The following is a 26,413-nucleotide window of genomic DNA, read 5'->3' as shown; positions in this document are numbered from 1 at the left end:
GGCCACAACAGCCAGTAGTGATGACCTGTTTCTGACCAAGAGGACATTCAGAGCCACCCGAAGGGGTCCTGAGTTGATTTTCCTCCCCAGTGAGTACCCCCAGTACTTGCTCAGCACCTGGCACATAGTAGGTGCTCAGTAAATAATTGCAAACAAACGAACTGACTTCAGTGTCCTGTCCTTACTTGTTCATCCACTGCTGCTGAACTTGAAGCTGAGACAGGTGGGTCGCTCTGTTTGGTGCCCCTGCAGCCAGCTCGGGCAGAGTGCTTGCCTGTACACATGGGTGACCAGCGGGGGCAGGAAGGGCTCTCCCAGGGAGGAGCCTTGGTGCCTGCACTGTGGTCTGGGGGGCAGGACTTGGCCCTCTCCCTTCCCTGCACCTGGTGAGTTCTTTGAAAGCATTAACCTGGGGGTCATGGAGGAAGATCTGGTGAATGGCTGCACAGAGGCTGCATCATGAACAGAAAGTGGTCAGGATGTGTTCAGCAGCCGATAATAGGAACCGCAGAAGAGTGCCCCGGGGACTGGGGGCAGAGGGAAGCCGGTCTGGGGCTCCTTGATTAAGGAGCGTGTGGCGGAGGGCAGCCGGGGGCAGTGGGGGCCTGCCAGGAGAAGGGTCGGTGAGGAGGCCTGGGACTGCTGAGCACAGCCCTCCCTGGGGACCAGGTCCCTGACCCCACCTCACCTGCTGCCTCTCTGTGTCTTCTGGACGCTGCACCCTGGCTCCCCTGGCTGCGTGTGTGCAGTGCTGGAGAAGAAGGTGGCGGGCCGGCAAGGTCGGGAAGAGCTCATCAAGAAGGGGCTGCTCGAGATGGTGGAGCACGGTAAGGGGGGGCAGGGGTAGTGGGGGCTGGGAAGTAGGTAGTCTCTCCTGGGAGGCCCCCCTGGGTCCAGGAGCCATCAGGCAGAATGGAAATTGGGGAAGTCCAGTACCCTTGTGTGGGGGACCCCATGGTGGGAGCAACGCCCCCAGTCATGACCCACGGGCTCAGCCCCCCAGGGCCTCTGAGAGCCTGTCAGGGAGTTGGGGGCCACCTGCCGTGGGGCACAGAGCTCAGAACAGTCAGCTCCCGGGGGGCCAGCTGACCCCTCCCACTGACCTGGGTGACGATGAGCTGGTGGCTCGACCCGCCCCAGCAGTGGCAGTGGTGGCTTTGTTTTTGTCACGCTCACACTTTTAGTCCCTGATCTGGGCGAGTTACTTGTACTGCCAACTGTGGCTACTGCTGCTGTCCCCTTGGGTCTGTGCCAAGGGCTGGGGGCTATCCCCTCCTCATCCTGTTGGTCCTTGCAGCATCCTTGGCCAGCATGTCCTTACCCACCCACCCCTGTCCCCAAGTGCAGACAAGGGAAGTGGGGGTCCAGGAGGCAGGGGCCAAGGTCACACAGCCGCAGGACGGAGACGCCTTTCAGTCCCTGGTCTGGAGATCGTGGTGGTGGTGTGTGTGCAGCCACCTTTAGCTGCCTCTTTGGCAAACACTGGTTATGATGCATAGCACAATTAATTCATGGTGTTCTTGATGTCCCTGTCTTCCTCTCCTGGTGAGTCCCGAAGGCCTGAGGCCCAGGACGTGGGTCCTGGTGGTTTTTGGAGTTCCCTGACACCACTCAGGGCTCACCAAACCTCCCTCCTGGAGCAGACGGGGACTCTTCCCTCTGATAGAAGGAACTTGGCCTTTGGGGGGCAGGGTGAAGTTCTACCAAAGTCCCCATCCCCCCACTCACGCAGCCTCCCACTGTGGGCCGCGTGTTTGTAGCGGGAGCCCCAGGGATCCGGGTTTGTGAAGCACTCAGCTCCACCAGGCCCTCTGCTCGCAGACCAATGCAGTCCACTGCCGTTGTCCCCATCTCTTCAGATTCCAGGACTGGGGTATCTTGACAATGCTGTTTCAGGGGAAGGAAGCCCACGCAGACACATACTTGGTACTGACAGACTTCGCGCATGACAGGAAAGATGTTCAGACGTGGGTTTGCAGGGATGTTGTTGCTGAGACAGAGGTTTGGGCTGTTTCAGCTTGGACGGGACAACCGTCCTGCAGATTCGGGGCATGTTGAATGTGTTGCCAGCAAACCTGACTTTGGATCTTGGGGAAGGGAAATGAAAACAGAACTGAGGTCCGTTTATCAGCCATGATAGAAAATGGGATCGCCGGTGACTGGAGACTAAATGAGGGTATGGACTGACCCCTGGGAAAGGCCGGGAGGGGGACGACTGAAGGAAGGAGCTTCTAGAAGAGCAGCTCACATCTCCTGAATACCAAACCTTTGTTTAACGGCTCTGTCTGACAGGCTGAGAGCAGAGACCTGGGGACAGACCGTGGCAGCAGCCCAAGTGCCAGGGTGACTGCCAGGCCATGCGGCTGCGGAGGCTCCTGGCCCCTGCACGTGTGCTGATGCCCACGCAGGTCAGCCACCCTTTCCTGCAGAGGGTCAGGTGGTTCGTATTCTGGGCTCTGGGGGCCACAGGGTCCTGTCACGACTGCTGACTCTGCCATAGGCAAGGAGATGCTGACATACGCAGCAGAGTGGACGTGGCTGCCGCAGGGCACTATTTGTGGACGTTGAAGTTTGGATTTTGTGTAACTCATGGACTATGAGATTTCTTTTGACTTTTTCAACTGTGTGAGGATGTAGGGTCTGTTTTCTGCTCAGGCATGGGAGCAGGTGGTAGGCTGGGTTTTGCCCTCGCTCCCAGGGGGCAGGTTGGCAGCCGCTTCTTTCTGAGTGATTATGGACCAGGAACTAGAGGGGCCTGAGATGCAGTGTCTTTCCTCGGGCGTTGCAAATGCACTTTTAGTTAATACTCCGACATTTTATGGAGGAGCACCTGCTGTATGTGCAGTGTTGTGCTCACTGCTGAGGGTAACAGGTGAGCCACATACCACCCTCCCAGGATGCATAGCGGCGGGGATGGAAAGCAAAGGGGTGTGTCTGTGACTTGGTCCAGGGGTCGGACACTGGGGAGGGAGTTCTATGAGCGCAGCTTTGTGACACGCTCTGGCATTTCAGAATCCCAGGGGAGAGGAGCATGGCGATGCCCAGGCCTGTGGTGCCCAGAGGACGCGATATGGGCGCCTGCCCGAAGGGTTCGCCGTGTGCTGCACAGGAGGGCCACCTGGGCAGCTCTGACCCGAAGTGCTGTGCAGTGGCTCCCACGCTTTCTGACCCTCCCAGCTGCTGCCGTGCAGGAGTCCGGGCAGCAGTGTGTGTCTGTAGCCCCGAGGAGCAGGGTCCTGTGGTGGGAAGAAGCGGGGTGCCCCGTGGAGTGAACCGAGAGGGAGGTGGGTGGGGTGCATGAGGTTGGGAACTGGGAGAGGGAGCAGCATCGGGGTCCAGCAGCACATCGCGTCGTCTGTCCCTTTTCTCCAGCTTGGCTGGAGTCAAGATGGTCACAGTCTCCAGGAAGCAGCCAGGCACCTCCAGGCCTCGGCGGGAGCTCAGGGTGGCCCCAGGGCCGGCGGTGAGGGGGTCTGCAGGCAGCCTGCCCAGTGCGTTGCTGAGTTGGACAGCGTGTTAGAGGGTGGGTCCCAGGCACTGCCTCTGAAGGGCCCTGGCGTCGGGGAGCGGAGTGGAGGGTGGTGCGCTGAGCCTGGATGGGTACTGCCAAATTCTTACTATGTGTCACCTCCTGTGGGCGTACCCTGGCCACAGGGCCTGTGGGCACATTTGGCGCCCGGCGTGGACACCTCCTTGCTCTGCCATTCCTGTTGTGCACCTGTTCGGGAAAGGCCTCTTCTCGCTGGGGACAAAACCAAGCTCAAGGTCAGGGCCTGGGTACCCCTCACAGGAATCGGTGTTGGGGCAACAGGTCCTGCTGGGTGACAGGGTTCTGGAGCCCTGAGCCAGGAGGCATGGGAGGCAAGCACCTAGGCACCCCAGTGGGCGGCAGCTCTGAGTGAGAACATAGCTCCCCAGCTCTGCGTGCCCCCCCCTCCAGCCATCAGGAGGCAGCTGTGGTTTTCTGGGTTTGGGTTACGGGGTCCCCCTGAGCTGCAGCACCTGCTCCCAACCAGGCCCGCCACTCTGTGGTCACTATGCTGTCACTAAGACCCTACACAGCGTGGGTGCCTGGAGGCTGAGCAGACAACAGAAGTTCCCAGTCTCAGGCCACAGACCCTCCCAGAGCTGCCCAGGTCCTTAGCCAGCCCCAAGACCTCGAACTTGAGATTCATTGGCCAGGACAGACACCAGGAGAGGAGGCTCTCTGTCCCATCCACTCACGTCTAAGTCACCCTGGAGTTTGTGCAGTGGTCACCAGCGTGACCGTGGGAGCTGACCCCAGAGGTCTGTCCAGGGCACAGTTTGCTCTCCACCCTCTGTGGGGGGTGGTTTTATGACACATTTACACCTGTGTTTTACGTCCCACCATCGGTTCCTGGAACCCCAGAAAGGACTGTTTGTGGACAGACCAGCTGGGATTAGGTCTGCATGGGGAGGGGACCCTTTTTTCTCTATCTTTATGGCTGTGGCCATCCTTGTCTGACATGAGTGACAGTTGAGGGCTGGCCCCCAGCCTCTCCGTGCCGCCCCACCCAGTGCTGTGAGTGAGGGCAAGAGCTGTCAGGGGTCTTTGCCAGATGCTGCACGTTCCTGGATCACTCCATTTGTTCCCATGTGGCATTTCCCCGAACAACTCCAGGAGTTTACACCCCATCACTGGCTGACAGAGACTTGTCACCCTGCTGCTGTGCCTGGTGACCCAAGACACAGGCAGCTTTCCTTGTGGGGGATGGGGTGGTGGCAGTGGGGCTGTCTGGTTCCCGTGCAGCCGGGAAGCTGGGGGCAGTGTGCATGGGTGTGCTTGCAGGTGTGGTGAGTGTGTGGCCACTCTGTAGACGACACAGGCTCAGCCCCGTGCCCCCCTCTGTGGCCTGGCCCAGCCCTCTGGAGGGAAAGGGCAGCGTGGAAACCGGGCAGGAGGGGGGGGCTGCACCCACAGCTCTCCACCCCAACCAGCGTTTCCTAGCAACCACCCTGCCACTGGGGCTATTTTGGGAACTGTAACTTTTCATTGAACAAGATTAAGGGCTGCGGCTCTGCGCCCGCTCAGCTGAGGAAGCAGGGGTGGGGGGCAGTCAGGGCCTGCGCTGGGCCATGGGCAGCTCTGCGGAGTCCCGGGAAACCTGGAGACCTCGGGGTCCTCCAGGCCCCGTGTCCCCACCAACTCTTTCCCCATGTGCAAGTTGATGAGGTGGAGGGACCGCTGTCACAAAGTGCACAAGGGTCACAGCAGGATGGCCTGTGCCTTCTCGGACTCAGGGTTCACGTCTGGGAGTGGCAGTGCAGCCTCACCTGAGGTCCAGGTGGGACAGTGTTTGCATGGTGCTTGTGCACATGGCTAGTAGCATACACACCCTCATGCGGTGCTGGCTGTCACCCCTGTTCTTTACCAAAGCCGACCAGGTGCACTGGGGGCACAGGGTGTCACAGCTGGGCATCAGGATGGAGCCAGTCGTGAGAGAGGGTCCAAGGAACTGCGGTTTGGGGCTCTGGTGTCCGATGTCCCTGGGGTGAGTGCTCTGGGCTTTGCCTGGGCCTTTTCCTCGGTCACACACTGGCTGGCCTGGGAACTGCAGCTGTGAGCCACTGGCCAGAGGAGCCCATTCCCACGGGGCCTGAGCTGAGAGCGGCTCTTACTCTCAAAGGACTTTCTGTAAAAACACAAAATCAAGGAAGCAAATGCAGCTTACATCATATGGCGTGTGGCCCCCAAAGTCTAAGACATTGGCCGTCTGTCCCTTTCTAGGAAAAGGTGGCTGGCCCCTGGCCTGGGCCCTAGTCAGGTGACATGCTGTGTCGACGAGACGTTTTAGCCCCAAAGCTGCAGACCGCTGGCCTGACCTTTCTGCCCTCCCCAAGGAGACGGGTGCAGCAGCGGTCACAGCACAGGGGGGCCACACGTCGGAGGCCTGGCCTGAGCCCTGGGTGTGGCGTCGGCCCTGTTAAGGGAGTCTGTTCTCACCTGGGCACGTAGGCCGGGGCCTGGCAGACCGACCTTCACCACTGCCTCCCAGTTGCAGACTCTCGTCCACAGCAGTGACAGCTGCACACACGTGTCTGGTGTTCAGGGCAGGCACGCTGTGTGCATTAACTTACCGCATTTTCACGCCTTTGCGGGGATACAGGTGCTAAGAACCTGTTTTTATGCCCATTTTGTGGGGAGGAGACTGAGGCCCACAGGTGTGCGCTGTGTGGGCACGAGACACTGCAGCTGTGCAGGCGGAGGGACTGTGGACGGCTGGGGTGACCTTACGCTTACTGTCCCGTCATGGCACTCTGGTGGTGGGAGGGACGCCTTGCCGAAGGGCCTGAGGACAGCAGGCAGAGGGGCCCCTGGCTTCTCCCCTGCTCCCCACTGTGGAGGGGAGCGGCATGGAAGCAGTTCTCTAGCCCAGCTGGTGTCCCTACGCCGCTGCCTGCTGGCTGCATGAACTCGTGCAGGTCATATGGCCCTTCTGCCCCATAGTGTCCTGGTGAACCAGCTGTGGGGACTGAAAGAGACCTGCAAGGGGACCTGTGTCTCAGAAGGGTGGGGGGCCCTATCAGCTGCTGAATCTCCCAGCCTGGACCTGCCACCTTGTGGTTGTGGGATCCGAACCTGCTGTTAAGCTCCTGAGTGCTGGTCTCCTTATCAGTGAGATGCGACCCTGAGGGATCAAGGGTCAGACCCTCAAAGGTTCTAGCAGCTGAGTCCCAAATGAGGGGAGCCCAGGTCCCCCTCTCAGCCCTGCCAGGGGCCTGGTGCTGTTTTTCTGGGATGTCCACCTGTCTGCACCCAGGGACACCCTGCTTTGTGACACGCTCAGCCCTTGGCAGTCCCCTGTTCCGGGCTCATGAGTCTCAGAGTGGGAGCTCATGATGGGTGAGGATCGTGGTCCATTCCTCTCTGCCTTCCTAGGGTCTCAGGTGCCAGATGTGTAGTGGGTTATTGAGAAATGTTTGCGTAAGGGCACTGCTGTGGGGAGGTGGGTGCAGAGTTGAATGTGTTCTCTGTGACCACAATGATGTCACCTAACAAACACCCCAGCACCTTGGGGGTGTTGGCTGGCAGGATGGGGGCAGCTCAGCCCTGCCCCACCTGCCTCTTGTCCCCCAGCTGGCCAGCTAGGTATGCCCTGGTGTGTCCTTGGGGCAGGGGCAGCAGGCAGGAGTATGCAAACACTTTTGAAGCCACTGAAACCTGCTGACGTCCCACTGACTGAAGAAGCCTCAGAGCAGAGTGCAGGGATGGGGCAGAGGGGCACCCCGAGAGACAGATCCAGCTGGCGGTCCATGTCCAGTCTCCATGGGGCTGGGGGAAGTGCACAGGCAGGCATGAGGGCAGAAGCCGAGGGGACCGCAGGGGTGCACCAGGGACCCAGGGAGGGACACAGCCTGGCGAGGCCCTGGCATGCCTGTGGAAGCAGGAAGGGCGGACGGGCTAGGCTGACAGCCAAGTTTCTTTGCAGGTGCTGAAAGCAAGGTGGGCAGCCCTGGCGGAGGCCCCCGAGCCACGCAGAGCGAGCCGCCCGCTCCCAGGCAGGAGGCCCAGGCTCCGGAGGATGCCCAGCCGGGAAGGCCCCTGGCCACCGGGACAGAGCAGGCTTCCCTGGACCAGCCGCTGTCCTCGGAGAGCCACATGGATGATGCAGGTATCAGCTGGCAACTGTGTGGGCTGACCTGCTGCTCCCAGGGTGGCCATCGACCTGGGCGGTGCCCAGGGTCCCCAGCCAGGGCCATCAGAAGACCGTCCTCAGAGGCACAGCCACGCCCCAGGCTTGAGCCCACCACACTGTGACCCGAGGTTGGGTGTAGGTGTGGCTGGAGCATTTCCCTTCTGCATTCCCCCGAGTCTGCATGGCCAGTGGGGGTGCTGCACATGAGGCTCCCAGGCAGCCCTCCCACATGCCCTGGTTCCTGGACTTCTGCACCTGCTCCCAGGGAGCTTCGGAGCGGGAGACTTTTGCCCTAGGGGCCAGCGTCCAGTGGCAGCATCTTCGCTGGGCGCAAGACCCCAGGGTAGGGTGCAGGTGGGGAGAGTCCCACAGCAGGGGCTGCCCCCTGTTGCAGAGCCCAGCCTGTCCTGAGACACACAGGTGGGGGACCTTCCCCAGGGCGGGGGTGTTGCTTCTCACTGCTTCTCCACCAGGCATGCTTGGTGCAGTGCCCCAAGCATGTCTCCTTCCTTCCCTGAAATGGGCCTATGTTGAGCGAAGGGCTCGGCCCAGGGTCTGCCTCCTTGAGCAATTGGCGGTGCGGCTATGAAGCAGGAGGGTGGGGGGTGGTTTCTGGTTGAATCAAATGAGATGGTTGCCAGCTAGGGGAACAGGGAGACAACTGGGAGGGTGAGGAGGAAGGAAAGCATGAGCCCTTCAGAGAAGCCTGCAGATGCTTTGAGGTGACTGTCCCCCTGCGCTCTCCGACAGGCCAGTGGCATCCATGCAGCAATCTTTTAGGCGGCCTCCCTGTGGAGCAGGGAGCCTGTTCCTCAGTAAAGTCGCAGCTGTAGGCGTGTCAGGCATAGTGTGGGGGCTGGACTTGAACTGGGTCCCATAGTTGTGGGAGGTAGGAAACCCAGGCGTCGAGGAGGACAGCCCAGGGGGGCTCAGCTTCACAACTGGGTGGGCAGCTGTCTTCCGTGGCCCACTCCTGCCTGGCGCACACCTGTGCTGCTCACTGCTGTGCCCTGTCCCCAGGGTCCCTCCAGCTTGGTAGGCACCTGCCAACAGGGGCCCACTGCGCCTCTCCAGTGTCACCTGATGGGACACCATAGGAGTTAGGGGTCTGAAGAATCGTGGCCATGGACAGTCCTGTCCTCAGTGGTCCTCCTGGGGCACTGGTGTCCTGCCGTCCCTCTGGGCATCAGATGTCAGGGAGGGTGGAGGTTGGTGTGGTTCTGGTGGCTGAGTGAAGCACCACCGCCCCCTGGGCTCTTGGAAACGGCGCTGGCCCCAGCCTGCCGCCCGCTCTGCTCCCCTCTGAGGGCTGCACCTGCGGTTTCTGGAGCACAAACTCGTATCACAGACCTTTGTGGGTGGGGCATGCTGTTGAGTCTGGGGGTCATCTCCCAGAGTGGTGGGAGAAGGTGCGCTTCCGTGACTCCTGTTCCCAGACCTGAGCCCCTCCAGGGGTTTTTGTGGCCATGTAGGAGCCTCTGCTGTGTTCAGTGGGGGAGCAGCGACCTCTGCTGGTCAGGGCGAGGCAGGGAGCCCCAAAGAAGGATCCCCAAATCAGGGCAAGTGCAGAGCTCACACTGTCATCCACATTTATTTTTTTTCTGTACAGCATTTGAGATTTCGAGGGATATTAAAATTTCAGCTTCAAAGGGGTTCCAAACTACTGTGGTGGCTACAGGCACTTGTGTGGAATGCAGGAGGAGGTCTGGGCTTAGAAAGTGATGTGCAGACCCCTCAGGTCAGGGCCACCGTGGGGGGAACATGGGGGAGAGATTTAGGAGGAGGGCTGTGAGGTGAGCTGTGGGTTCGCGGAGTCCCAGGGCCTTCAGGGCAGAAGCAGGAAGCCGCATTCCACTTTGGGCTCCTGGGGAGGGGCAGAAATCCCTGCTGTGGTCAGTCAGGTTGAGTGAGTGTGGCTGTGACCACTGACTGTCCTGTCGTCACCACTGTGTGGCTGTTGATTAAAACTTAAACTGAAGTCCTGCTCTTGGTCACACCAGCCGCCCATCAGGCGCTCAGCGGCCATGGGTGGCTAGTGGCCCCTGTGAAGGGCAGGGGGGGAATGCTCCCCGTTGGCTCAAGGTCCCCTTGGGTGGTGCTGGGGGTGAGAGGCACTGACAATAAAATGATTGAAGAGTGGGGAGTGAGGGAACCCCAGGGCTCACAGTGCATACTTCGTTGAGTTTCTGGGGGCGCTCCCCGTGGGCAGGGGCCCCACTGGGCTCCGGAGGCATGCATCATTAGCACACGGACAGCACCCTGCCATGCAGGGGGTGGGGGCTGCCAGACTGGGTTCCGGTGCTTGGAGGACTGGCCTCACCCCGACTTCAGGACCAGCGGGGCGAGGTGGTTCTGGGTGTTAGCATCCCTTAGGTGGGGGGAGGTGGGAAGATGAGACAGCAAGGGCCTCGCCCAGGCCTGGGCAGCGGGGGTCCCGAGGTGTAGGGATAGGAGGCTGCCTCTCATGTCAGCATGGGCGGGAAGGGAGGAGGTGGGTGTCGGGGACAGTGTTAGAGGGATCGAGGAGCGTCCCCATACGATGGCCTCTGGTTCCCCTGTGAGGCTGCAGGCGGGGCTGACCAGCAGGAGGGAGGTCAGGAGGGAGGTGAGAATGTGGAGCTGCTGAGGCTGCAGGCGGAGCTGAGGGCCTGGGGCTTCCATGTCACCCCCACGGGGGTGGGGTGCTGGAGGCTTCATCCAAAGATGGGACACTTGCTTGGTTCAGTGGAGAGGGAGGCAGAGGCCTGGGGATGTGGCGAGGTGGGAGCTGTGCTGGTTGGTGGACGTTGAGCTGGGTAGAGAAGTGGGGAGGGGTAGGGAGAGTGGGTGGGTTGAAAGTGGAGGTGTGCCAGGGTACAGGGTGGTGCTCAAGGGTCTGGAGGAGCTGTTCTGGGGAAGCCTGGACCAGCAGCTGGAAGGAGTGGGTGGGGTGGGGGCTCCGGGCAGGCTGACTCCTCCCTCCCCACTGCCTATCTGGCTGGTGTGACATCACTGCCTGCTGGCTGAGAGGAGTGCCAGGCATGCACCGCACCTCGTTGTCACCTCATCTACAGGGACTCCCTTTATTAGTCCTAGTCCAAGGTCATTGACAATTAACGCAAGTGTAAACGCAGGTGCAGAGAGGCCTAGTAACTTGTCCAAGGTCACAGAGCAAGCACAGGGGCCAGCTGGAGCCCAGGTGTGTCTGATCCCAACCTGTGACAGTGGAACCCACCCCCCCCCCCACCCCCGCCCAGGCCAGGTGGGAGCTTTGGCACCCCCTAGCGGGTGAAACAGGGACTGGCTCCTGCTCCTTAAGTTTTCCCTCTCCTCCTCCTCTCTGCGTTGGGTGGGCAGTTCTGTTGACAGTTGAACGCAGAGGAAGTCAAGTCTATGTGTGAGGTGACCTCCTTGTGTTTGGTTCCCTGTCAGCCGTCCCTCCCACCCCCTGTTGTCCTTGCCTGCCCCCACCCCAGTCAGAGGAACCATGCTTTGGAAACTCTCTGTTTTGCTTTTAATCCAGCCAAGACACCCTCAGCCTCCAGAGGTGAAGAAGCAGATGCTGCCAGCGGCTTTCTGCCTCCCACGGATGAGCCCCCCCAAGCCTTAGCTGGGTCCGACTCCCTGGACAGTCCTCCCAGAACCCTGGAGAGGTCTGTGGGCCAACTCCCCAGTCCCCCACTGCTGCCCACCCCACTGCCCAAGGCAGTCGCCAAAGCCACAAAAAGCATCACAGGTGGGTCTGTGCGCATTGTCTCGCCCTCCCTCCCTCCCTCCCATCCATCCATCCATCCATCCATCAGTGCTTCCACCACCCTGACCAGGCCTCAGGGGCCAGCTCTCTCTCTTGGCATCTGCAGGCTCTGGGCTGGTGCAGGCAGCAGAGCTGGGGGCAGGAGGGGTGTTCTCAGCGAGGCTCTAGCTGTCAGTCACAGCCCGCTCAGGCTCCCTCCAGCATGTGGAGCGGGCGGTCTGCGGAGCAGGAGACACAGCCAGACCCAGAATGAGGTCTTTCTGTCTGCCTGGTGTGCGGGTGTCCTGTATCTCCTTTTCTATCTCTGCTTCCCCCCCACCCCCTGCCAGTTTCTCACTGTTTCTGCTCATCTCTGTTTCATTCACCAGTCATTCCTCTGGTGAGCTCAGTCCAGGCGGGCAGATTCGGGTGGGTTCAGAAAGAGAGGGGTGCGTGGCCACGCAGAGGCCCCCCAAGGCCTCACTCCTGGGGCTTAGGATGCTGGTTGAGCAGCCCCAGGTGGTTGAGACCCAGAGTCGGGGACACTGCTGGTCTTGGGAAAAGCTGGCCCCTTGACTGAGACGGGCATTGAGGAAAATCCTGACATGCTGCCCCTGAGGGCAGAGGGAGTGAAGAGCTCTTGGCCGCCACCCACGACACTACTGACCACCTGCTGGGTGTGCACCAGCCCCAGGCACCCCAAGAAACCCCGAATACACACGGCCCTTCACAGTCCTCAAGGGACAGGACAGGCGCCCAATTCCCACTGCAGGGAACTGAGGCTCAGGGGTTCCAGGCACTTGTCCAGGGCCCCAGCTAGTGAAGATGGGGACCCCGTTTGGGGCCCGAAGCACCCCCTGCCCTGCTGCTTTCCCTGCTGGAATGTTTCGTCTCAGGTCGCCTGGTCAGTGCACCCCCACCCCCTTCTGGGAGCCTTTCCTGGCCAGACGCCCGTGGCCTCACGCTCCTGGCCTGCCAGCATTCACTGGGCCCTTTCACCGTGTGGACAAGTGTCAGGGGCACTGATCGGATGTGCCCCCACTGACGCGGGGACTGGAGTGGGAGTGGAAGGGAAAGGAGGGGGCTTTGGGCCTTGGCCCAGATCTCTCACAGCCGAGACTCCCTTTCGGAGTTCCGTCTTTTTCTTCACTGCCATTTTTCCTTTTCTTTGGGGAAATGTTTGCTTCATCCTGTGAACACTAGGTGGCGGTAGAGGAGGAGAAAGGCCCCTCACCTGGGCTTACCTGGGGCATGGGGAAGTCCCCCCCAGTTTAGTCCCCCCTAGTTTAGTCTCCCCCCCAGGCGCCTTCTTGTGTGGGATGCCCAGCCCACCCCAGGCCCCACCCAGCCTTGCTGTGCTGGGCCCACGTGGCATTTAATTTTAAACGGGGTTGCCAACAATTAAAACATAATTAAAGTGTGTTGTAGTATTAGGTACTAGTATGTATAAAGACATAAGAAAACTTTATCTTTAGTCTAGATTTGTGGCTTTTCTGGCAAAGTGTGTGAGGCTGTGGAGTTTGGTCAGGAAGTGGTCCTGGAGCGGGGGCGGGGCGCATTGACCGGGTGCTGTGAGGGCAGAAGTCATGGCATCTAACAGCCCCGGGAGGATGGGCAGCCTCTCCTGTTTTGCCCTGGGGCATGAATTGCCTCTTGACCCCGATGCTTCACCTGCCTGGACTATGGAGACTCAAGACTTAACCCTCAGGGCAAGCTTCTCCTGGCCCTGCCCAGCTGGGTGACAGCCAGCTCCTGGTATGGGGTCCTTTGGCCTCTGCCAAGTGCCCCTGGGGTCACTGCCTGGGTGCCAGGTTCCAGTCCCTGCCCTGGAGGTACACGACCTGGACATGGCTTCTGAATGTCAGTTTCCTTCCCTGAGGAGTGACAAAAGGTCCCCTGGGCAGGTGAAGTGCTCAGCTGTGTGGCATTTCTTTAGTGTATCTACAGGGGACAGTGGTGCCCGGGCCCTGGGTGGCGTCTGAGCTGGGCAAACATTTGCAGGCCGGCATCCTGGCTGTTCCTCACCTGTGTCTCCACCGCCCTGGCCCCGCGGACTCACGCCCTTGACGGTTCTCGCCCCAGGCCAGGCCATGCTCTTCCAAGACACCAGCGGGAAGAACATGGACCCTCCTGTCCGAGGACAGATATCCACGCCCACGGGGTCTCCGCATCCTGCCACTGTCCACCGGCCGCTGCCCCCCAGCCGTGTCATTGAGGAGCTGCACCGTGCGCTGGCCACCAAGCACCGCCAGGACAGGTAGGCTTGGGGCCTGGCCTCAAGGGTTCCCAGCCAGGCCCGTCTCCAGGCTGCGCTCACTGCACCGTGTCACTGTCCTGCAATTCTCTGTCATTCTCTAACGAGGAGCTGAGCCTCTGGGTTTGGCACTGGGCTCTGCAGCTGTGTTGCAGCTGGTTTTGGTTGCCACGTTCTGTGAGGGGCTTGTGGGAACCGGGCTATGAAGCCTCCGCCTTTCCTCAGAGGATCCCTTGGCGGGGTGGGGGGCATCACCAGAGAGGCCCCTGAGGGCAGAGGCTGGAGCACAGGGGAGCCTGTTTCCAAGGCTCAGAGTGTGAGACAGAGAAGCGAGCTGTTGGTGGACTGAGTGGGTGGCAAGACACATGCAGGGCGTGGTGGAAACGCTGAAGTGCTCGTGGTGGCAGGTGTGTGTGCATGCTGCTCAGACCCACGTGTCCTCCCTCTATGCTGCGTGCCTGCAACTCGAAGCCGTGTGTGTGCCTTTGGTGCTTCTTGTGATTTGGGACAGAAGCCATTAAGTCCGTCTGTATTCGGGGGTCACCTTTGCAATGTCCATGATAGGCCTCCCGTCAGTTTTGCTGTATTCCCAGGTGAAAGGGACAATGTATGACCTAATCTACCTTTCTGACTCAGTTTTCAAGGGAGGGACAGTAAAGGGTCCCCGAAGAAGCGGATGGACGTCCGCCTGTCGAGAACGTCCAGCATGGAGCGGGGCAAGGAGCGGGAGGAGGCCTGGAGCTTCGACGGGGCCTCGGACAGCAAGCGGACGGCGGCCACGGAGTCGGAGGAGAACAAGGAGAACTTGCTCATGAGCTCGGAGCTCAAGGATGACCTGCTTCTGTACCAGGACGAGGAGGCGCTAAACGACTCCATCATCTCCGGTGAGCGGGTCGCAGCCAGGCACGGAGGCACCAGGGGACTTGTTTCATTTGGGTTAGCGCATGTTAACTCCATGTGTGTTTGAGAAGGTAAACGCTATCTCACCAGGTGACTTTAACAGGCTCACTCCTCTGGATGACATGGCAAAAAGTAATGCCTGGTGTACTCAGAAGCCCGGGGTGCAGAAGCGTGGCCGTAGCGCTGATGGGAGAGTGAGACAGGGCCTGATGGGAGGAGGAGCAGTCGGTGTTGATCCTGTGCCACCCAGGCGTGGTGGCTGTGAGACAGTCTGTGCTCGGCCGGGGCCGGGCATCACAAGGCCCTTGGAAGTCCAGCTTGCATCTGCCCTCACGATGTGTTCTCAAGGTCACAGTGACGGTCCTGTCCTTCCTTTGAGGACTGGGGAAGACAGGGCTTTGTAGACACCCCTTAATAAGGGGAAAGGGGCGCAGGCCAGGAGCAGGGAGCGCAGAGGGCCCCTGCATGCCTGCTGCAGGCTGTGCCGCACGGCAATGTCATTCGTAGGCAGGAGTCTGGGGTGGCTACAGCCGTAGGCCTTTTGTGGGGGTCCACTGTTATGGAGTGAAGGGCATTGTTCCTCCTGGAAGCTCTTCCTCAGGACCATTATAGCCCAGGACAGAGCCTGGGGTTCTCTGCAGTGCAGCCAATGCACCTGGCTCAGAAGGGGCCGACCTGGGCAGCCTGGTCCCCATGGTGTCATCTCCGTGTCCTCCTCCTGGGCTTCTGTGACAGCACTGGCATGTCCCTTCATAACTCTGACACAGCTGCTGTTTTACACTGACGTTTGTCGTAATCTGACTATTGCCTGTCCCCCTCTTACTTCATCACTTGACTGACTGCACACGGCAGGGCCAGCGTCTGCCGGCACCGTTCCTTCCTGGGCCCTTGTCACTCCTCCAGCCCTTGACTCCCCAGCACCGGGTATCCATCTGTTGAGGGGCACATCCCCGTGAGGTCTTGGGTGTGGGTGTAGGTGTGGCTGGAGGATTGTCTTCAGATCTGAGTGCTGGAACTTTGTCTCCAAGCCTGGTCTATGCTCCGTCCCTGTGAACGGGGCCTCCAACCTTGCCGAGGCCTGGAGCCACTGGGCGCTCGCTTGACTCTGCACTGGACGTGCGGACGGCCTGAGGGGCGTCCGAGGACACAGAGCCTAGTAAGTAGGAAGAGTGTCACCCAGGAGCCCCTGTCCTGGCCGTGCCGTGGAAAAGGAGCCACTTCTCCCAGGGTCAAACCTGAGTTTCCTGGGGGTTTTTTGTGTGTTGAAACCTGATGTCCTTAATGGAACACAGAGCTTGTGGTCTGACAGGGACACAGGGAGGGTCCACTCATAGAAGCTCAGCTGTGGCCACTGCGCCCAGCTTACTGCCACTTTCTGTGACAGCAAACTCCCAGGAGAGCCTCCTCCCCACCAGGAGCCTTTCGTGTTTGGGGCTCAAGGTCGAAGTCCCGCACTCAGCCTGGACAGCGTCACTCTGAGGCTAGGCCCACTCCCAGGCCTGCCTGGGGAGCCCTGCCCTCTGTACACGAGCCTCTGAGCGCTGGTCCCGTGGAGCCTGGGGCCCCGGAACCTGCAGCCGAGCATGGAAGGCAGGTTCTCTGTGTCAGTAAGTCCCTCGTAGTCAAGAATGTCAGAGAGAGTCCTGGGAGGAAAAGATGCAACATTGGTTCTAGAAAAGGTCTATAAATTGTTACTTTCAGGGAAAAATTACTCACAGTAGGAAAGGCCAACAAAAGTATTCCGCCCTGGCCAGCAGGACCCTGGCAAGGACTGGAAGGCATTTGCCTCTCTCAGTTCGAACCCTGTCCCCCCGTCATGGCTGCTTCGTTGTTGGAGGGTCTCTGGTGCTGCCGCCGAAAGGCGTCCGGCGCTCGTCCGTCTGTCATGAATCATGGAGACTGCGCCGCCACTTGCTTCTATTTCCTCCCGCTGAACGTGTTGCTGGCAGAGCCTCTGTGGCCCTTGTCTTGTCCCACGTGGACACTCCACGGTGACTTCTGTCATCGTTTTGTCAGCCGGAATTCCCTCACAGCGTCATACGTATCCATGCTGGAGTCTAATTTCTGGGGCTAGGGCTGGCCCCATGAACCCACTGTGCCAGGCTGTGGTGAAGTCGCACTTGTGCCAGTCGGAGGGCGACAGGTGGGCGCCATGCAGGGCACGTCCGATGTCCTGACCGATGTGGAGAGGTGCGGCACCGGGAACTGCAGCGTGCACGCATGCTCCCACGCACACAGCACCTTTATGTGTGAGCCGCAGGTGCCGGGTAAAGTGGGGTGGGCAGAAAATCCATCTGGTGGACGTTCTCACATCCATCAAGGCAACTTCTAAAAAAAATTTTTGTTTTATGGAGTAGTTTTAGGTTCATAGCAAAAGTGAGTGAAAGGTACAGAGATTTCCCATGTACCCCGCCCCAGACCTGCACAGCGCCCTCCCACCATCACCAGCACCCCCCCCCTCACTGGATGGCACACGTGTTACAGCAGGCAGACTCCAGGTGACACGTCATCGTCACCCGAGCGTGCGGTTCCCCTTGGGCTCACTCGGTGGGTCTGGACGACTGTATAGAGATAGGCGTCTAACGTGACAGTGTCACCCAGGGTATTTTCACTGCTCAAGGGCCCCTCTGCACTCCGTCTGTTCAGCCCTCCCCCTCCAGCCCCAGCAACCACTGACCTCTCCAGGGTCCCCACTGCCCCGCCTCTTCCAGTGTCACAGCTGGAACCACGGGCATGCAGCCTTCCCAAATGGGCTTGTTCTGCTTGCTAGTGAAGTCTGCTTCCCCTGAAGTGAAAGTAGCTCCTTCTGCTTCCTTTGGTGAGGAGGGTATGTTTTTTCCCCATCGATTTACTCTTCGTCTGTGAGGATCTGTGTGTGGAGTGGGTTTCTCACAGACCGCGTGGTGCTGAGTCTTGGTCTTACGTCCACTCTGAGACCCTCTGCCTTCCATCTGGTGCAGTCGGACCGCCGGTGCTCCGAGTGATCATTGGCGCAGTTGGGGTCATTGCTACCGTATTTGTTACTGTTTTTATTACTCTGTTTTCCCCCCTTTTTCTACCCTTTGGGCTTTTAATTGAGCATTTTACATGATTTATTTTATTTCTGGGCATAGCAGTTATAGTTTCTTTAAACCATTTTAGTGGCTGCCCTGGAGTTCATACTACATGTATACACCAAGGTTGACTTTTTTATTTTTGAATTTTCTGTTTGCTTTTATTTCATTGCCCAGGTCCCCATTTAACTAACACCATACCACTTCACAGGTGGTGTGAGTGCCTCGTGATGACAGAGCAGTCCCAGCTCCTTCCTCACCTGTCCTCACCACTGTGCCCCGGCATGAAGGTGGGGCTCTGGGGCGGAACTTAACTGGAAACCTGGCCATTCCCCCCATGGGCAGTAGGTGGCGCTGTCAACAGTCACTGGGATGCTCTGGAGAGCCTGGCCTCTGGGACAACCTGGGGGAGCCTGTCATCGGGGTCTGGGTGGTTCTTGCTGATATGGAGAAGCAGGGCTGTGGCAGGGGGACTCTGGCCTGGGGATAAGGTGCCACACAGAGCTGCTTTCTCTTTTGAGTCACTGCTGTGGACCCAGGAGCCTTGCTGAACACTTCTCATGCCTCATCTTACCTAATTAGCCCCTGGGGCAGCTGGGTGAGGCAGGTACTACTACTGTCCCTCATTTACAGTTGAGGAAGTCAAGGCCAAGAGAGGGTAATGAACATGTACATTTTGAACCCAGGTGTCTGGCCCTGTAGCCAGGATAGAGCCTGGTTCTCTCTGCCTTCCCCCACCTGCATGGAGCTTCTCTCGCTGCCCTGCCCTCACTGGGGTGTGCCCCCAGTTCTAGCTTCTTCCCTCCCCCAGCTCTGCGCGTTCTCTCTGGCTCATCCCACTCACTGTCCCCATGTGTCCCTGTGAGTGGACGGTCCCAAATCTGTGTCCCTGTCCCCAGGCACGCTCACGTGGAAGCCTGTGTGTCCCTGTAGAGTCCTAGCTGCCCCTAACATGAACCAAAGCCAGTGCTGTCCCCTTGCCCAGGAAACCTGCTCAGCCTCCAGGGTCCCTGCTCCAATTAACGTTCTTGCCATGATAGCAAACGTTGAACCACAGCCATCCCTTCTCCCCATCCCCAACCTCCCTCCCTGTCACCATCATATTCATTAACCACTCAGAAAATATCAGTCACACACTGAGTCTGGGGGTAGCTTCTAGAACAGTGTTGCTTGCTTTTAGAAGGGGTCAGCCCCCGCTGCTTCTGGCAGCTGCCCTCCTGCTAAAACCACACACAGACCTGGACGGGAAGCAGGGGCCGCTGTCGGGAGGCATCGAGCAACAGGTGTGCAGGGCTGTCCTCCTGGAGAGATGGGATGCACAGAGTGAGTCCCACAGCTGGCTGTTCTTTCCACCTGCAGCCCCCCGTTGGGGTGCAGGGTGTGGCCTCCAAGCAGCGTGGTCTCGCTGAGACTGGGTGGAGACCGCACCTGGGCCATCAAGGCGGCTGGAGTTTGCAGGTCAGGGTCCTGGAACAGAGAGAGCCGTGGGAAGGGGCCCCGGAACCATGCCTGGCGGTTCTGTTGGTGGGGGCAGAATGCCATAGGGCTCGGCACCCCTGGAGCTGAATAGTGAGCCCCGAGGTCAGGGGTGTGCGGTGGGGGGTCCAGCCCAGACAGAGATGAGACCTCCCTGAGACACAGTGTCTTGAAGCCCGAGAGAGGCCAGGGCTAAGGAGGGAGAGCGCCTTGGAGTAAGGGTCCTGTTCAGAAGCACAGCAGACCTGCCCTCGTGTGTGTCTGGGGTCTTTCAGGACAAGATGAATAGGTGGAGGACCTTAGCAGAGGAACAAACTCTCGGAGAGAGCCTAGTACACATTCTAGAGTTAGAGTGTAATCTCCGCAGTGAGAACTTCCTGGCCAATTGTAGGCGGCCCCATGGCACTACTGCTGTCAGACGGGCTGTGGGACCAGGCTCACAGGGGACTTCTGTGGCCCCCACAAGGCGTGGAACCCTGCTGCCCTTCTCTCTCTCTCGGTGCCCAGCCCCCACCCCCATCCTTGCACTCAACGTCAAAGCCTCGCACGTGAGCCCACGTGGAGCCGTCCGAGTGCACCCGGTTCCAGGGTTGCTGTTTTGGGTGGAAAGCGGCTGCCTTAGCAATGTGGAGATACACAGGCACCTGGCAGCTAAGCCTTCCTGCATCTCCATAATTATCCTTCGAATGAAGCCCGAAGTGGGACTAATCGAAAAAAAAAAGCTTGTGGAGAGTATTTTTAACTCCAGAGCCTCAGCCTCCTGTCCTCAATTGTACGGGACCATTACATTTACCCCTCCCCCCCCTGGAGGGTGCCTAGGACAGATAGTGTAAGCACCAGCGAGCCAAGGGCATGGGGAGCAGCAAGGCCAGGAGCGCCTGTCGGGACCTAAAATAGGCAGCAGTCTTGGCCCCAAGTCCTCCCCTTCCAGGGACGGTGCTGATGGGACTAGTCATGTGTGCAGGGAAGTACAGAGGACAGTCCCCACAGCTTTAGTTAAAAGGGCAGAAACAGACACCACCTGGATGTCCATTACTGGGGCGCCCACACTGGGAGAATGTATCACCATTGAAGGGAAGCATGGGGCCCTTCACTCGGGCTTGGAACCCAAAGCAGACACAGCATGAGGGCGCAGTGGGAGCCCACAGGCAGGGAAGGGGGTCAGGCGGGTTGTGGATCCTGCGGACACAGGTCTGGGAGGAGACTGGGCAGAGGGTCAGGAGGTGAGATGTGGGTGGGGGGAGGGGTCGGCCCTTGCTGCCACTGCTGGCCCTAAGCTGTAGGTGGTGAGCCTGTGTAGGAGCTCCTGTAGCGGGTGGGACATCATGCTCCTCTGAGCCAGGTCTGAGCTGGGACCCTGGCGAGCTTGTGGCTCAGGGGACTTCACTGTGCATCTCACTAACTCACCGGGGGGAGCCAGGGGGCCCTCTTGGCCCCGAATGTCAGGCAGTCGAAGGGCAGTCTCTTGAGGCAATCCTGTGATTTTTCTCCTTTTGTGTTTGTTAATTTGGCAGATGATATTGGTGGCTTTTTAAATATGATAGATCACCTGTGTCCCCATTGGTTTTGGTGGGTTAACACTTTCATAAATTGTCGAATTTGATTTGCTAAGGTTTTGTTTAGAATTTTACATCAGTGTTCGTAGGAGCTGTTAGTCTAGTTTTCTTTAAATGTCTTTTCTGGTTTTGACATCACAGTAAACTTCTGCTGTGAGTTTAAGTGGCTCTTTCGTTCCTATCTTCAAGAAAAATGTGTGTTGAGTTGGTATTACTTACCTCTCACTGCCTTTCATAGACTGTATCAGGACGTCCACCTGGCCCTGCAGGAAGGTTTTAACTAAGTTACATTTTTAGTGGATACAGGTGAGTTCCGGTCACGTTTCCTCTTGAATGAGCCCTGGCCGTTGGTCCAGGCTCAGATGGACGTCAGCCCCTCTACCTCCAGGCGTTGGTCGTTCCCCTCGTGGTAAATCCAGCTACAGCTTGATCAATTTTACCGCTCCCCTCAAAGAACCAGCTTGTGGGGTCAAATATTTTCTTCATTGTTTTTCTGGTTTTGGTTGTATTGGTTTCGGCTCTGATCATTATTGTTTTTTCTTCTTCCTTGATTTTACTTTGTTCTCCCTTCCTAGTTAAGGTGGGGTGTCAGGACGCTGATGGGGGACCTCCCTGCAAGGACGACACTCAGTGCCTGAGTGCTCTCCCAAGTGCCTTCGGCGGGCTGAGGTTCTGCTGACCTCACAGTGCCTCCACATTCCCCTTTCGGCAACTCCTGGGAGCTGTGGTTGTTCAGGAGTTCTTCATTTCATTTCCAAAGAGTTTGGTATTTTTCTAGAGATCGTTTTATTATTGATTTCCAATTTAATCCCACTCCGGGCAGACACCATACAGAGCATGATTTCAGTGCTTTTAAACTTACTAAAACTTGCCATATGGCCCGGAATGTGGTTTCTCTCGGCAGATGTCGCACGTGTGCTTGAAAAGGATGTGTGTCTTTTGGTTTGGGGGCAGCGTGTTTCTGTAAGTGCTGGTCATACAGTTTGGGAACGGTGGTCACGCCTCCCTGACCCTGACGCTCTGCGTGTCTGCCTGTTGCTCAGAGGTTCTGAAACCTCCAGCTGGGACTATGGACGGACTCTTTCCCCTCTCAGGCCCACCAGTCTCTGCGTCACGTGCTTGGCCCTCTTAAGAGGGTCATGAACACCGTGGATCGTTCTGCCCTCCTGAGGTGGTGTCCCGTCACCACTAGCAGGGACCCCCACATTGTTCCGGACAAGCCCTCCACTCTGAAACCTGCCTTGTCTGATGTCCACAGACCATTTCCGCTTTCTTTGGACTCGTCTTAGAGTGGAATCTCTTTCCCTGTGTACTTTCAGTCTACTTGTGTCTCTTTATTTACAGTTCCTTATACTCTAAACAATTATTTAAGAAAACCATGTTTAGGATAAAAAATATGACAAACTAACACTAGGAACTTAAATGACGCATGTCTGGCATTACTACGCCAGTAGGGAGTAAGATTATGCACACTTACAAAATTAGCCACACACACAAGTATTTGTTTGTATAATGTATTTGTCTACACATTGCTTTTCTCAGCAACATTGTGACTGTCCTTTTGTCCCCAAGAACAGGCCACTGTCTCCGTAGGTCACAAAATTCAGGCGGCGCTGGTGCCCCACCATTTAGCAGGCCCTTCTTGTTGGGTGTCCAGGTTGTTAAGTCCCTAATGCCATAGATGAGGCTGGATGCTTTGTGCGTGCCCACCCCCGTTGCTCTGGGTGGCGGACTCCTAGAAGCAGAATTTCTGGGTCAAAAGACTGGACAACATGCCGTTTGGGGGCCTTTGGGAGGAAGGCTTGCTAGCTGCCTGTGGTCTGGGCAGAAGGGCAGCCCGGCCTGCCCCTCGGCGTCCCACCTGCCCAGTGCTCCACCGCATGCTGGTTCCCCGCTGCCAGGTGCACAGTGTCCCGCTTGGGAATGCGTGCTCGTGTGGGTGAATCCCATCAGCCTTTGGAGAGATGCACCACTCAAGTTCAGGAAAAGCTCTCATTTTAAGTGATCTGTCTGGGAATTTCCTTTTCTGACTTTAAAGTAGGCAAAGCCCGGTGATTCCTGGTGCCTGGGAGAAAGACCTGACATGTGTTTGTTGTGGGCCCGCTGTGCTCATGGAGGCTGGGTGATGGGCAGGGGAGGGCTTGCCCCACACCCAGCTTTCCCATGCAGTGAATTCCCAGTCCCATCTAGAAATCTCTGGTGAAAGGACAGATGTGATCCCATTTTGTAACGACAGGCCTGAGACATATGCAGCAGGCTTAGGGCCACTTAAACTGCACTCAGTACAGTTTTGTGGTTGGACAGATCTCAGCTCTCTGTAAGTGGCAGTCCTTTCCTGCCAGGAGTTGAGCCTGGACCTTCACAGTGGGTAGGTCCCGAGACCCTGGACATGCCCTTGACTCTCAGACGCCTGACGTGTAGCTTTCAGTGCCCCCAGCACGTGCAGCCAGGACCCACTGACTGAGGCTCCTTCCAATTCTGGGAACACAGGGCTTCTGTCCTGCATGGAGCGGTTAGAACAGACGCAGGCCGGAGCCCCTGCTGAGCTGGTTTCTGGAACCACTTTCTTCTTTTCCGCATGAAACAAGTTGAATTCAAAATTCAAGCCTCAGCGGAGTCCAGCTTCTTGGGTCTTTATCCCAAGACCTTCTACTAAACTGTCGTGTTGTCTGACTTATTTCTCACTTTGCATATTTCCATCTCCCACACGGGGGGGCTGACTTTCCTCTGTGTGCCCCTTGTACCTCGGCAGCCCCACCCCCCAAACCTGCAGTCAGGTCGCACTTCCCCCAGTCGATGTCTCTGGGGGGGGGAGAGGAGGGGGAGGGCAATGGGACCACTGTTCTGAGAGCCCCCGTTACCAAACCCCCAGTTCCTGGCACGCTGACAAAGGACGCTTCTCCACCTGTGAAAGTGGCCACACCTGAGACCACTCCAAGTCTGCGGGCGTTCTGCTCCCCCAGGTCTGACTCGTGCCTTGGACTCCAGCCCACCGGCTCTGGACCCTGAGTCAACACTGCCTCCCCCCGTTCTTCACACAGCAGCAGCCATCCACAACCTCTGCCGACACTGACCTAGCACCCCGAGGGCAGGCTGCGCTTGAACTGAGTCTAGTGGAGGAGACAGAATAAAACCAAGAAGACAGAGGCGGGTGGGGTAGAGCTGGTGGGGGCGGAGCTGGTGGCGGGCGTGGTGGAGATGGCAGGCCCTGTGGGGCCTGTTTGCAGAGATGGTCCAAGGTTGGCTGCAGGGTTCAGTGAGAGGCCCACCCCAGATGGTCCAGGCTGAGGACAGATACGGGCACAGACCGAGGTGGGACGTCCCAGGAACGGAAAGACCCACCTGGGCAGAGGCCAACAGACAGCAGGGAGCACTGCCGTGGGTCAGACGACTAAGTTGTGATCTAGATGTGGACACTCTTGAAGGAAAAATGGGGTGGTCTTAGTAAGCCACCCTGGGGCAGCTGGTTTCGACCAGCACTGTCCCCAGACACCTGGGCTGTGTGGTTGACCCCCCAACCATAGGTCACAGGAGATGGCACCATCACTGTCCCCTGGAGGTCAGCACAAGCTGGCAGAGTCCCCTCCAGCAGGGGGGTGGCTGCTGTGACAAGCCAGTGCCTCCTTAACACCTGTCTCTCTGCGGCCCCCTCCCCTCCCCGTTCCCCTAGGAACTCTGCCCAGGAAATGCAAGAAGGAGCTGCTGGCCGTGCGGCTGAGGAACCGGCCCAGCAAGCAGGAGCTAGAGGACCGGAATATTTTCCCCAGGAGGACGGATGAAGAACGGCAGGAGATCCGGCAGCAGATTGAGATGAAGCTCTCCAAGTGAGTAGCTGCGCAGGCACAGAAGCAGAGGCGGACCGGGCCCCTGCACCATCTCCTCATCCCCGGGCTCCCCACGTGGCACCCATGGCGGTTTCTCAGTCTCAGCGCTCTCCACGTGGGACCTTTGTCATGGGGGTCATCCTGGGTGCTGTTGCTCAGCTGCATCCTTGGTCTCCACTTGCTACATCCCCCTGTGGCGACCCAGACCGCCCCCAGAGGGCGCCTTGTGCCCCCGGTGGAGATCCCTGGTTCTGGGAGCGAAGCAAGGGCCTGAGGCGGGAAGGGCGGTGGCAGTTGGGAGGGACTGTGGCAAGGTGGGGAGGGCGTGCCTTGTTGGGGGAGGGGCAGGTGAGCGTCCCTGTTCACTGACACTGGGTCATTTTCCTGCGAGACTGTGCATCCCGTGTCACCACGTGTCCTGAGTGTTTGGGAAAAGCTAGAATCCTGTGTGTTTGGGGTGCGTTCTGTGCACTGAGCCAAGCCCATCACTGATGGGCAGGGAGCTGGGCCCGCCAGTGAGCACCCTCTGCTCACAGCCCTCAAGGGTACCCGAGGCGGTCCCTGGGGTCCCTGACTGGAGGCCCTCGTGCCGTGGGACAGGATAACATGCAGTGTGCACCCTAGTGCCAAGGTCAGCTGGGATGCAGTTGTGCCCCTGACACAGACACCTGGTGGTGAGTGTGGGGCGGGGGGGTGGAGGTGAAGGTGGGATGGGTTCGCTCCTGGACATCATTTTGGGTTGAGTTTGAAGACCCAGAGCAGAGGGATCCAGAGCTCCCTGGCCCGTGGTTCTCTCATCTGTAAAGGGGGTACTGACTCTCCTGCCCCATCATGCATCTTAGGGGGGATCAGGCATGGGCGGTGCGTGCCAGGTCTCACGCTTAGCAATAGGACGCGGTTGGTCACCTAGTTTATCACCCGCTTGCAACCAGGTCCTCCCAGGACCTTCCTGCCTGGACTCTGTGTGGATAGGCCCCCTGCAGCACAGATTGCTGTCTGGGAGCTCCGTGGTGGCCAGTGAAGTGGCTCCCAAAGTGAGACAGGGCTCCCCAAGACTGAGGCCCATCCCCCCACAGGCATTGTCTTTCCGAGGCCCCCGTCCCCGGGCATCTCAGGAGAGTCTCTGGGCCACTGTGGGGCCCATCCCCCACTGACACTTAGTTCTTTTTTCCCTCGAAGTCTCTGCTTTTACATCAGCAGTGAAATGAACGTTCTCATGCTGTCGTCCTCAAGGGAGCGTTTGCCGGGGTCCCCTCCTGGTGGGAACGGTGTCACAGAGCGTGCTGCCGCCCTCACAGGTGTGGCTACGTGGCCTTCGAAGTTTTGGTGCTGGTTGGCATCTCTGCTGCCCGACCCGTCAGGACGCCCACCTGTCTCAGTGCCGCGTGGCTGGTCTCGCTGACACGCTTGCGACTGCGTGAGGCTCAGTGTATGTCATTTCTCGCTTCTAGAGAGCGCAACCGTCCTCTTCAGGGTTTGTAAACTTTTGGTCTCTTCGTCTCTTGTCCTTTACCTGCAGTTTTCTTCATTGTGGTGACAATGGAGGTTGCTTTGGAAGTGGGGTCTCCAAACCCTTTCCTGGTTCTGTGGGTTACACGGCCCTGCCTGTGGGAGGCTTGAATTTCCGTTCTGTCCACACTTTCCGTGCGTGTGCAGAGTCTGTCACCTTCAAGGTCGTGCCGTGGGTCACCAGTCACATGCTTTGGGCGTCAGCAGACTTTTGCTATGAGCGTTACAGAACAGACCCGGGGTGGGGGGGAGGAGAATATACTATTACGTAAAGGACCTCCCCTCTCTCTCCGGGGGTCCCCCCCTACTAGGTTCGCCTCGCCCGCTGCCAGAGGAAAGACATCTCTCAATGCCAGAGACTGGTGAAAAGGAATTATTTAAAAGTTATACAGACTTAGAGTAATGACTTAATGTCTTCATTAAAATACTGAAGTCCTTCAGAATACCCACAGATGCACAGTCCTTCCTTCT

At 58.4% G+C, this 26,413-nt stretch overlaps 1 protein-coding gene across 5 annotated transcripts in view; it reads left to right on the top strand.

Annotated features, from left to right (window-relative positions):
• The window catches only part of PHACTR3 (phosphatase and actin regulator 3), a 129,156-nt gene that overhangs the window by 80,332 nt on the left and 22,411 nt on the right, over positions 1-26,413 (top strand). For all 5 annotated transcript variants that reach the window (XM_045194687.3, XM_053927390.2, XM_045194685.3 and 2 more), the window contains exons 3-8: positions 750-827; positions 7,452-7,634; positions 11,161-11,373; positions 13,453-13,627; positions 14,261-14,508; positions 24,280-24,433. In XM_045194687.3, the coding sequence (XP_045050622.2) occupies positions 750-827; positions 7,452-7,634; positions 11,161-11,373; positions 13,453-13,627; positions 14,261-14,508; positions 24,280-24,433 (1,051 nt within the window). The remainder of the gene's footprint in view (positions 1-749; positions 828-7,451; positions 7,635-11,160; positions 11,374-13,452; positions 13,628-14,260; positions 14,509-24,279; positions 24,434-26,413) is intronic.

The sequence above is a fragment of the Desmodus rotundus genome, chromosome 6 (assembly GCF_022682495.2).
Source record: "Desmodus rotundus isolate HL8 chromosome 6, HLdesRot8A.1, whole genome shotgun sequence".
Lineage (NCBI taxonomy): Eukaryota > Metazoa > Chordata > Mammalia > Chiroptera > Phyllostomidae > Desmodus > Desmodus rotundus.
The sequence above is the reverse complement of the archived record's forward strand: the minus strand, read 5'-3'. Positions and strand labels throughout refer to the sequence as shown.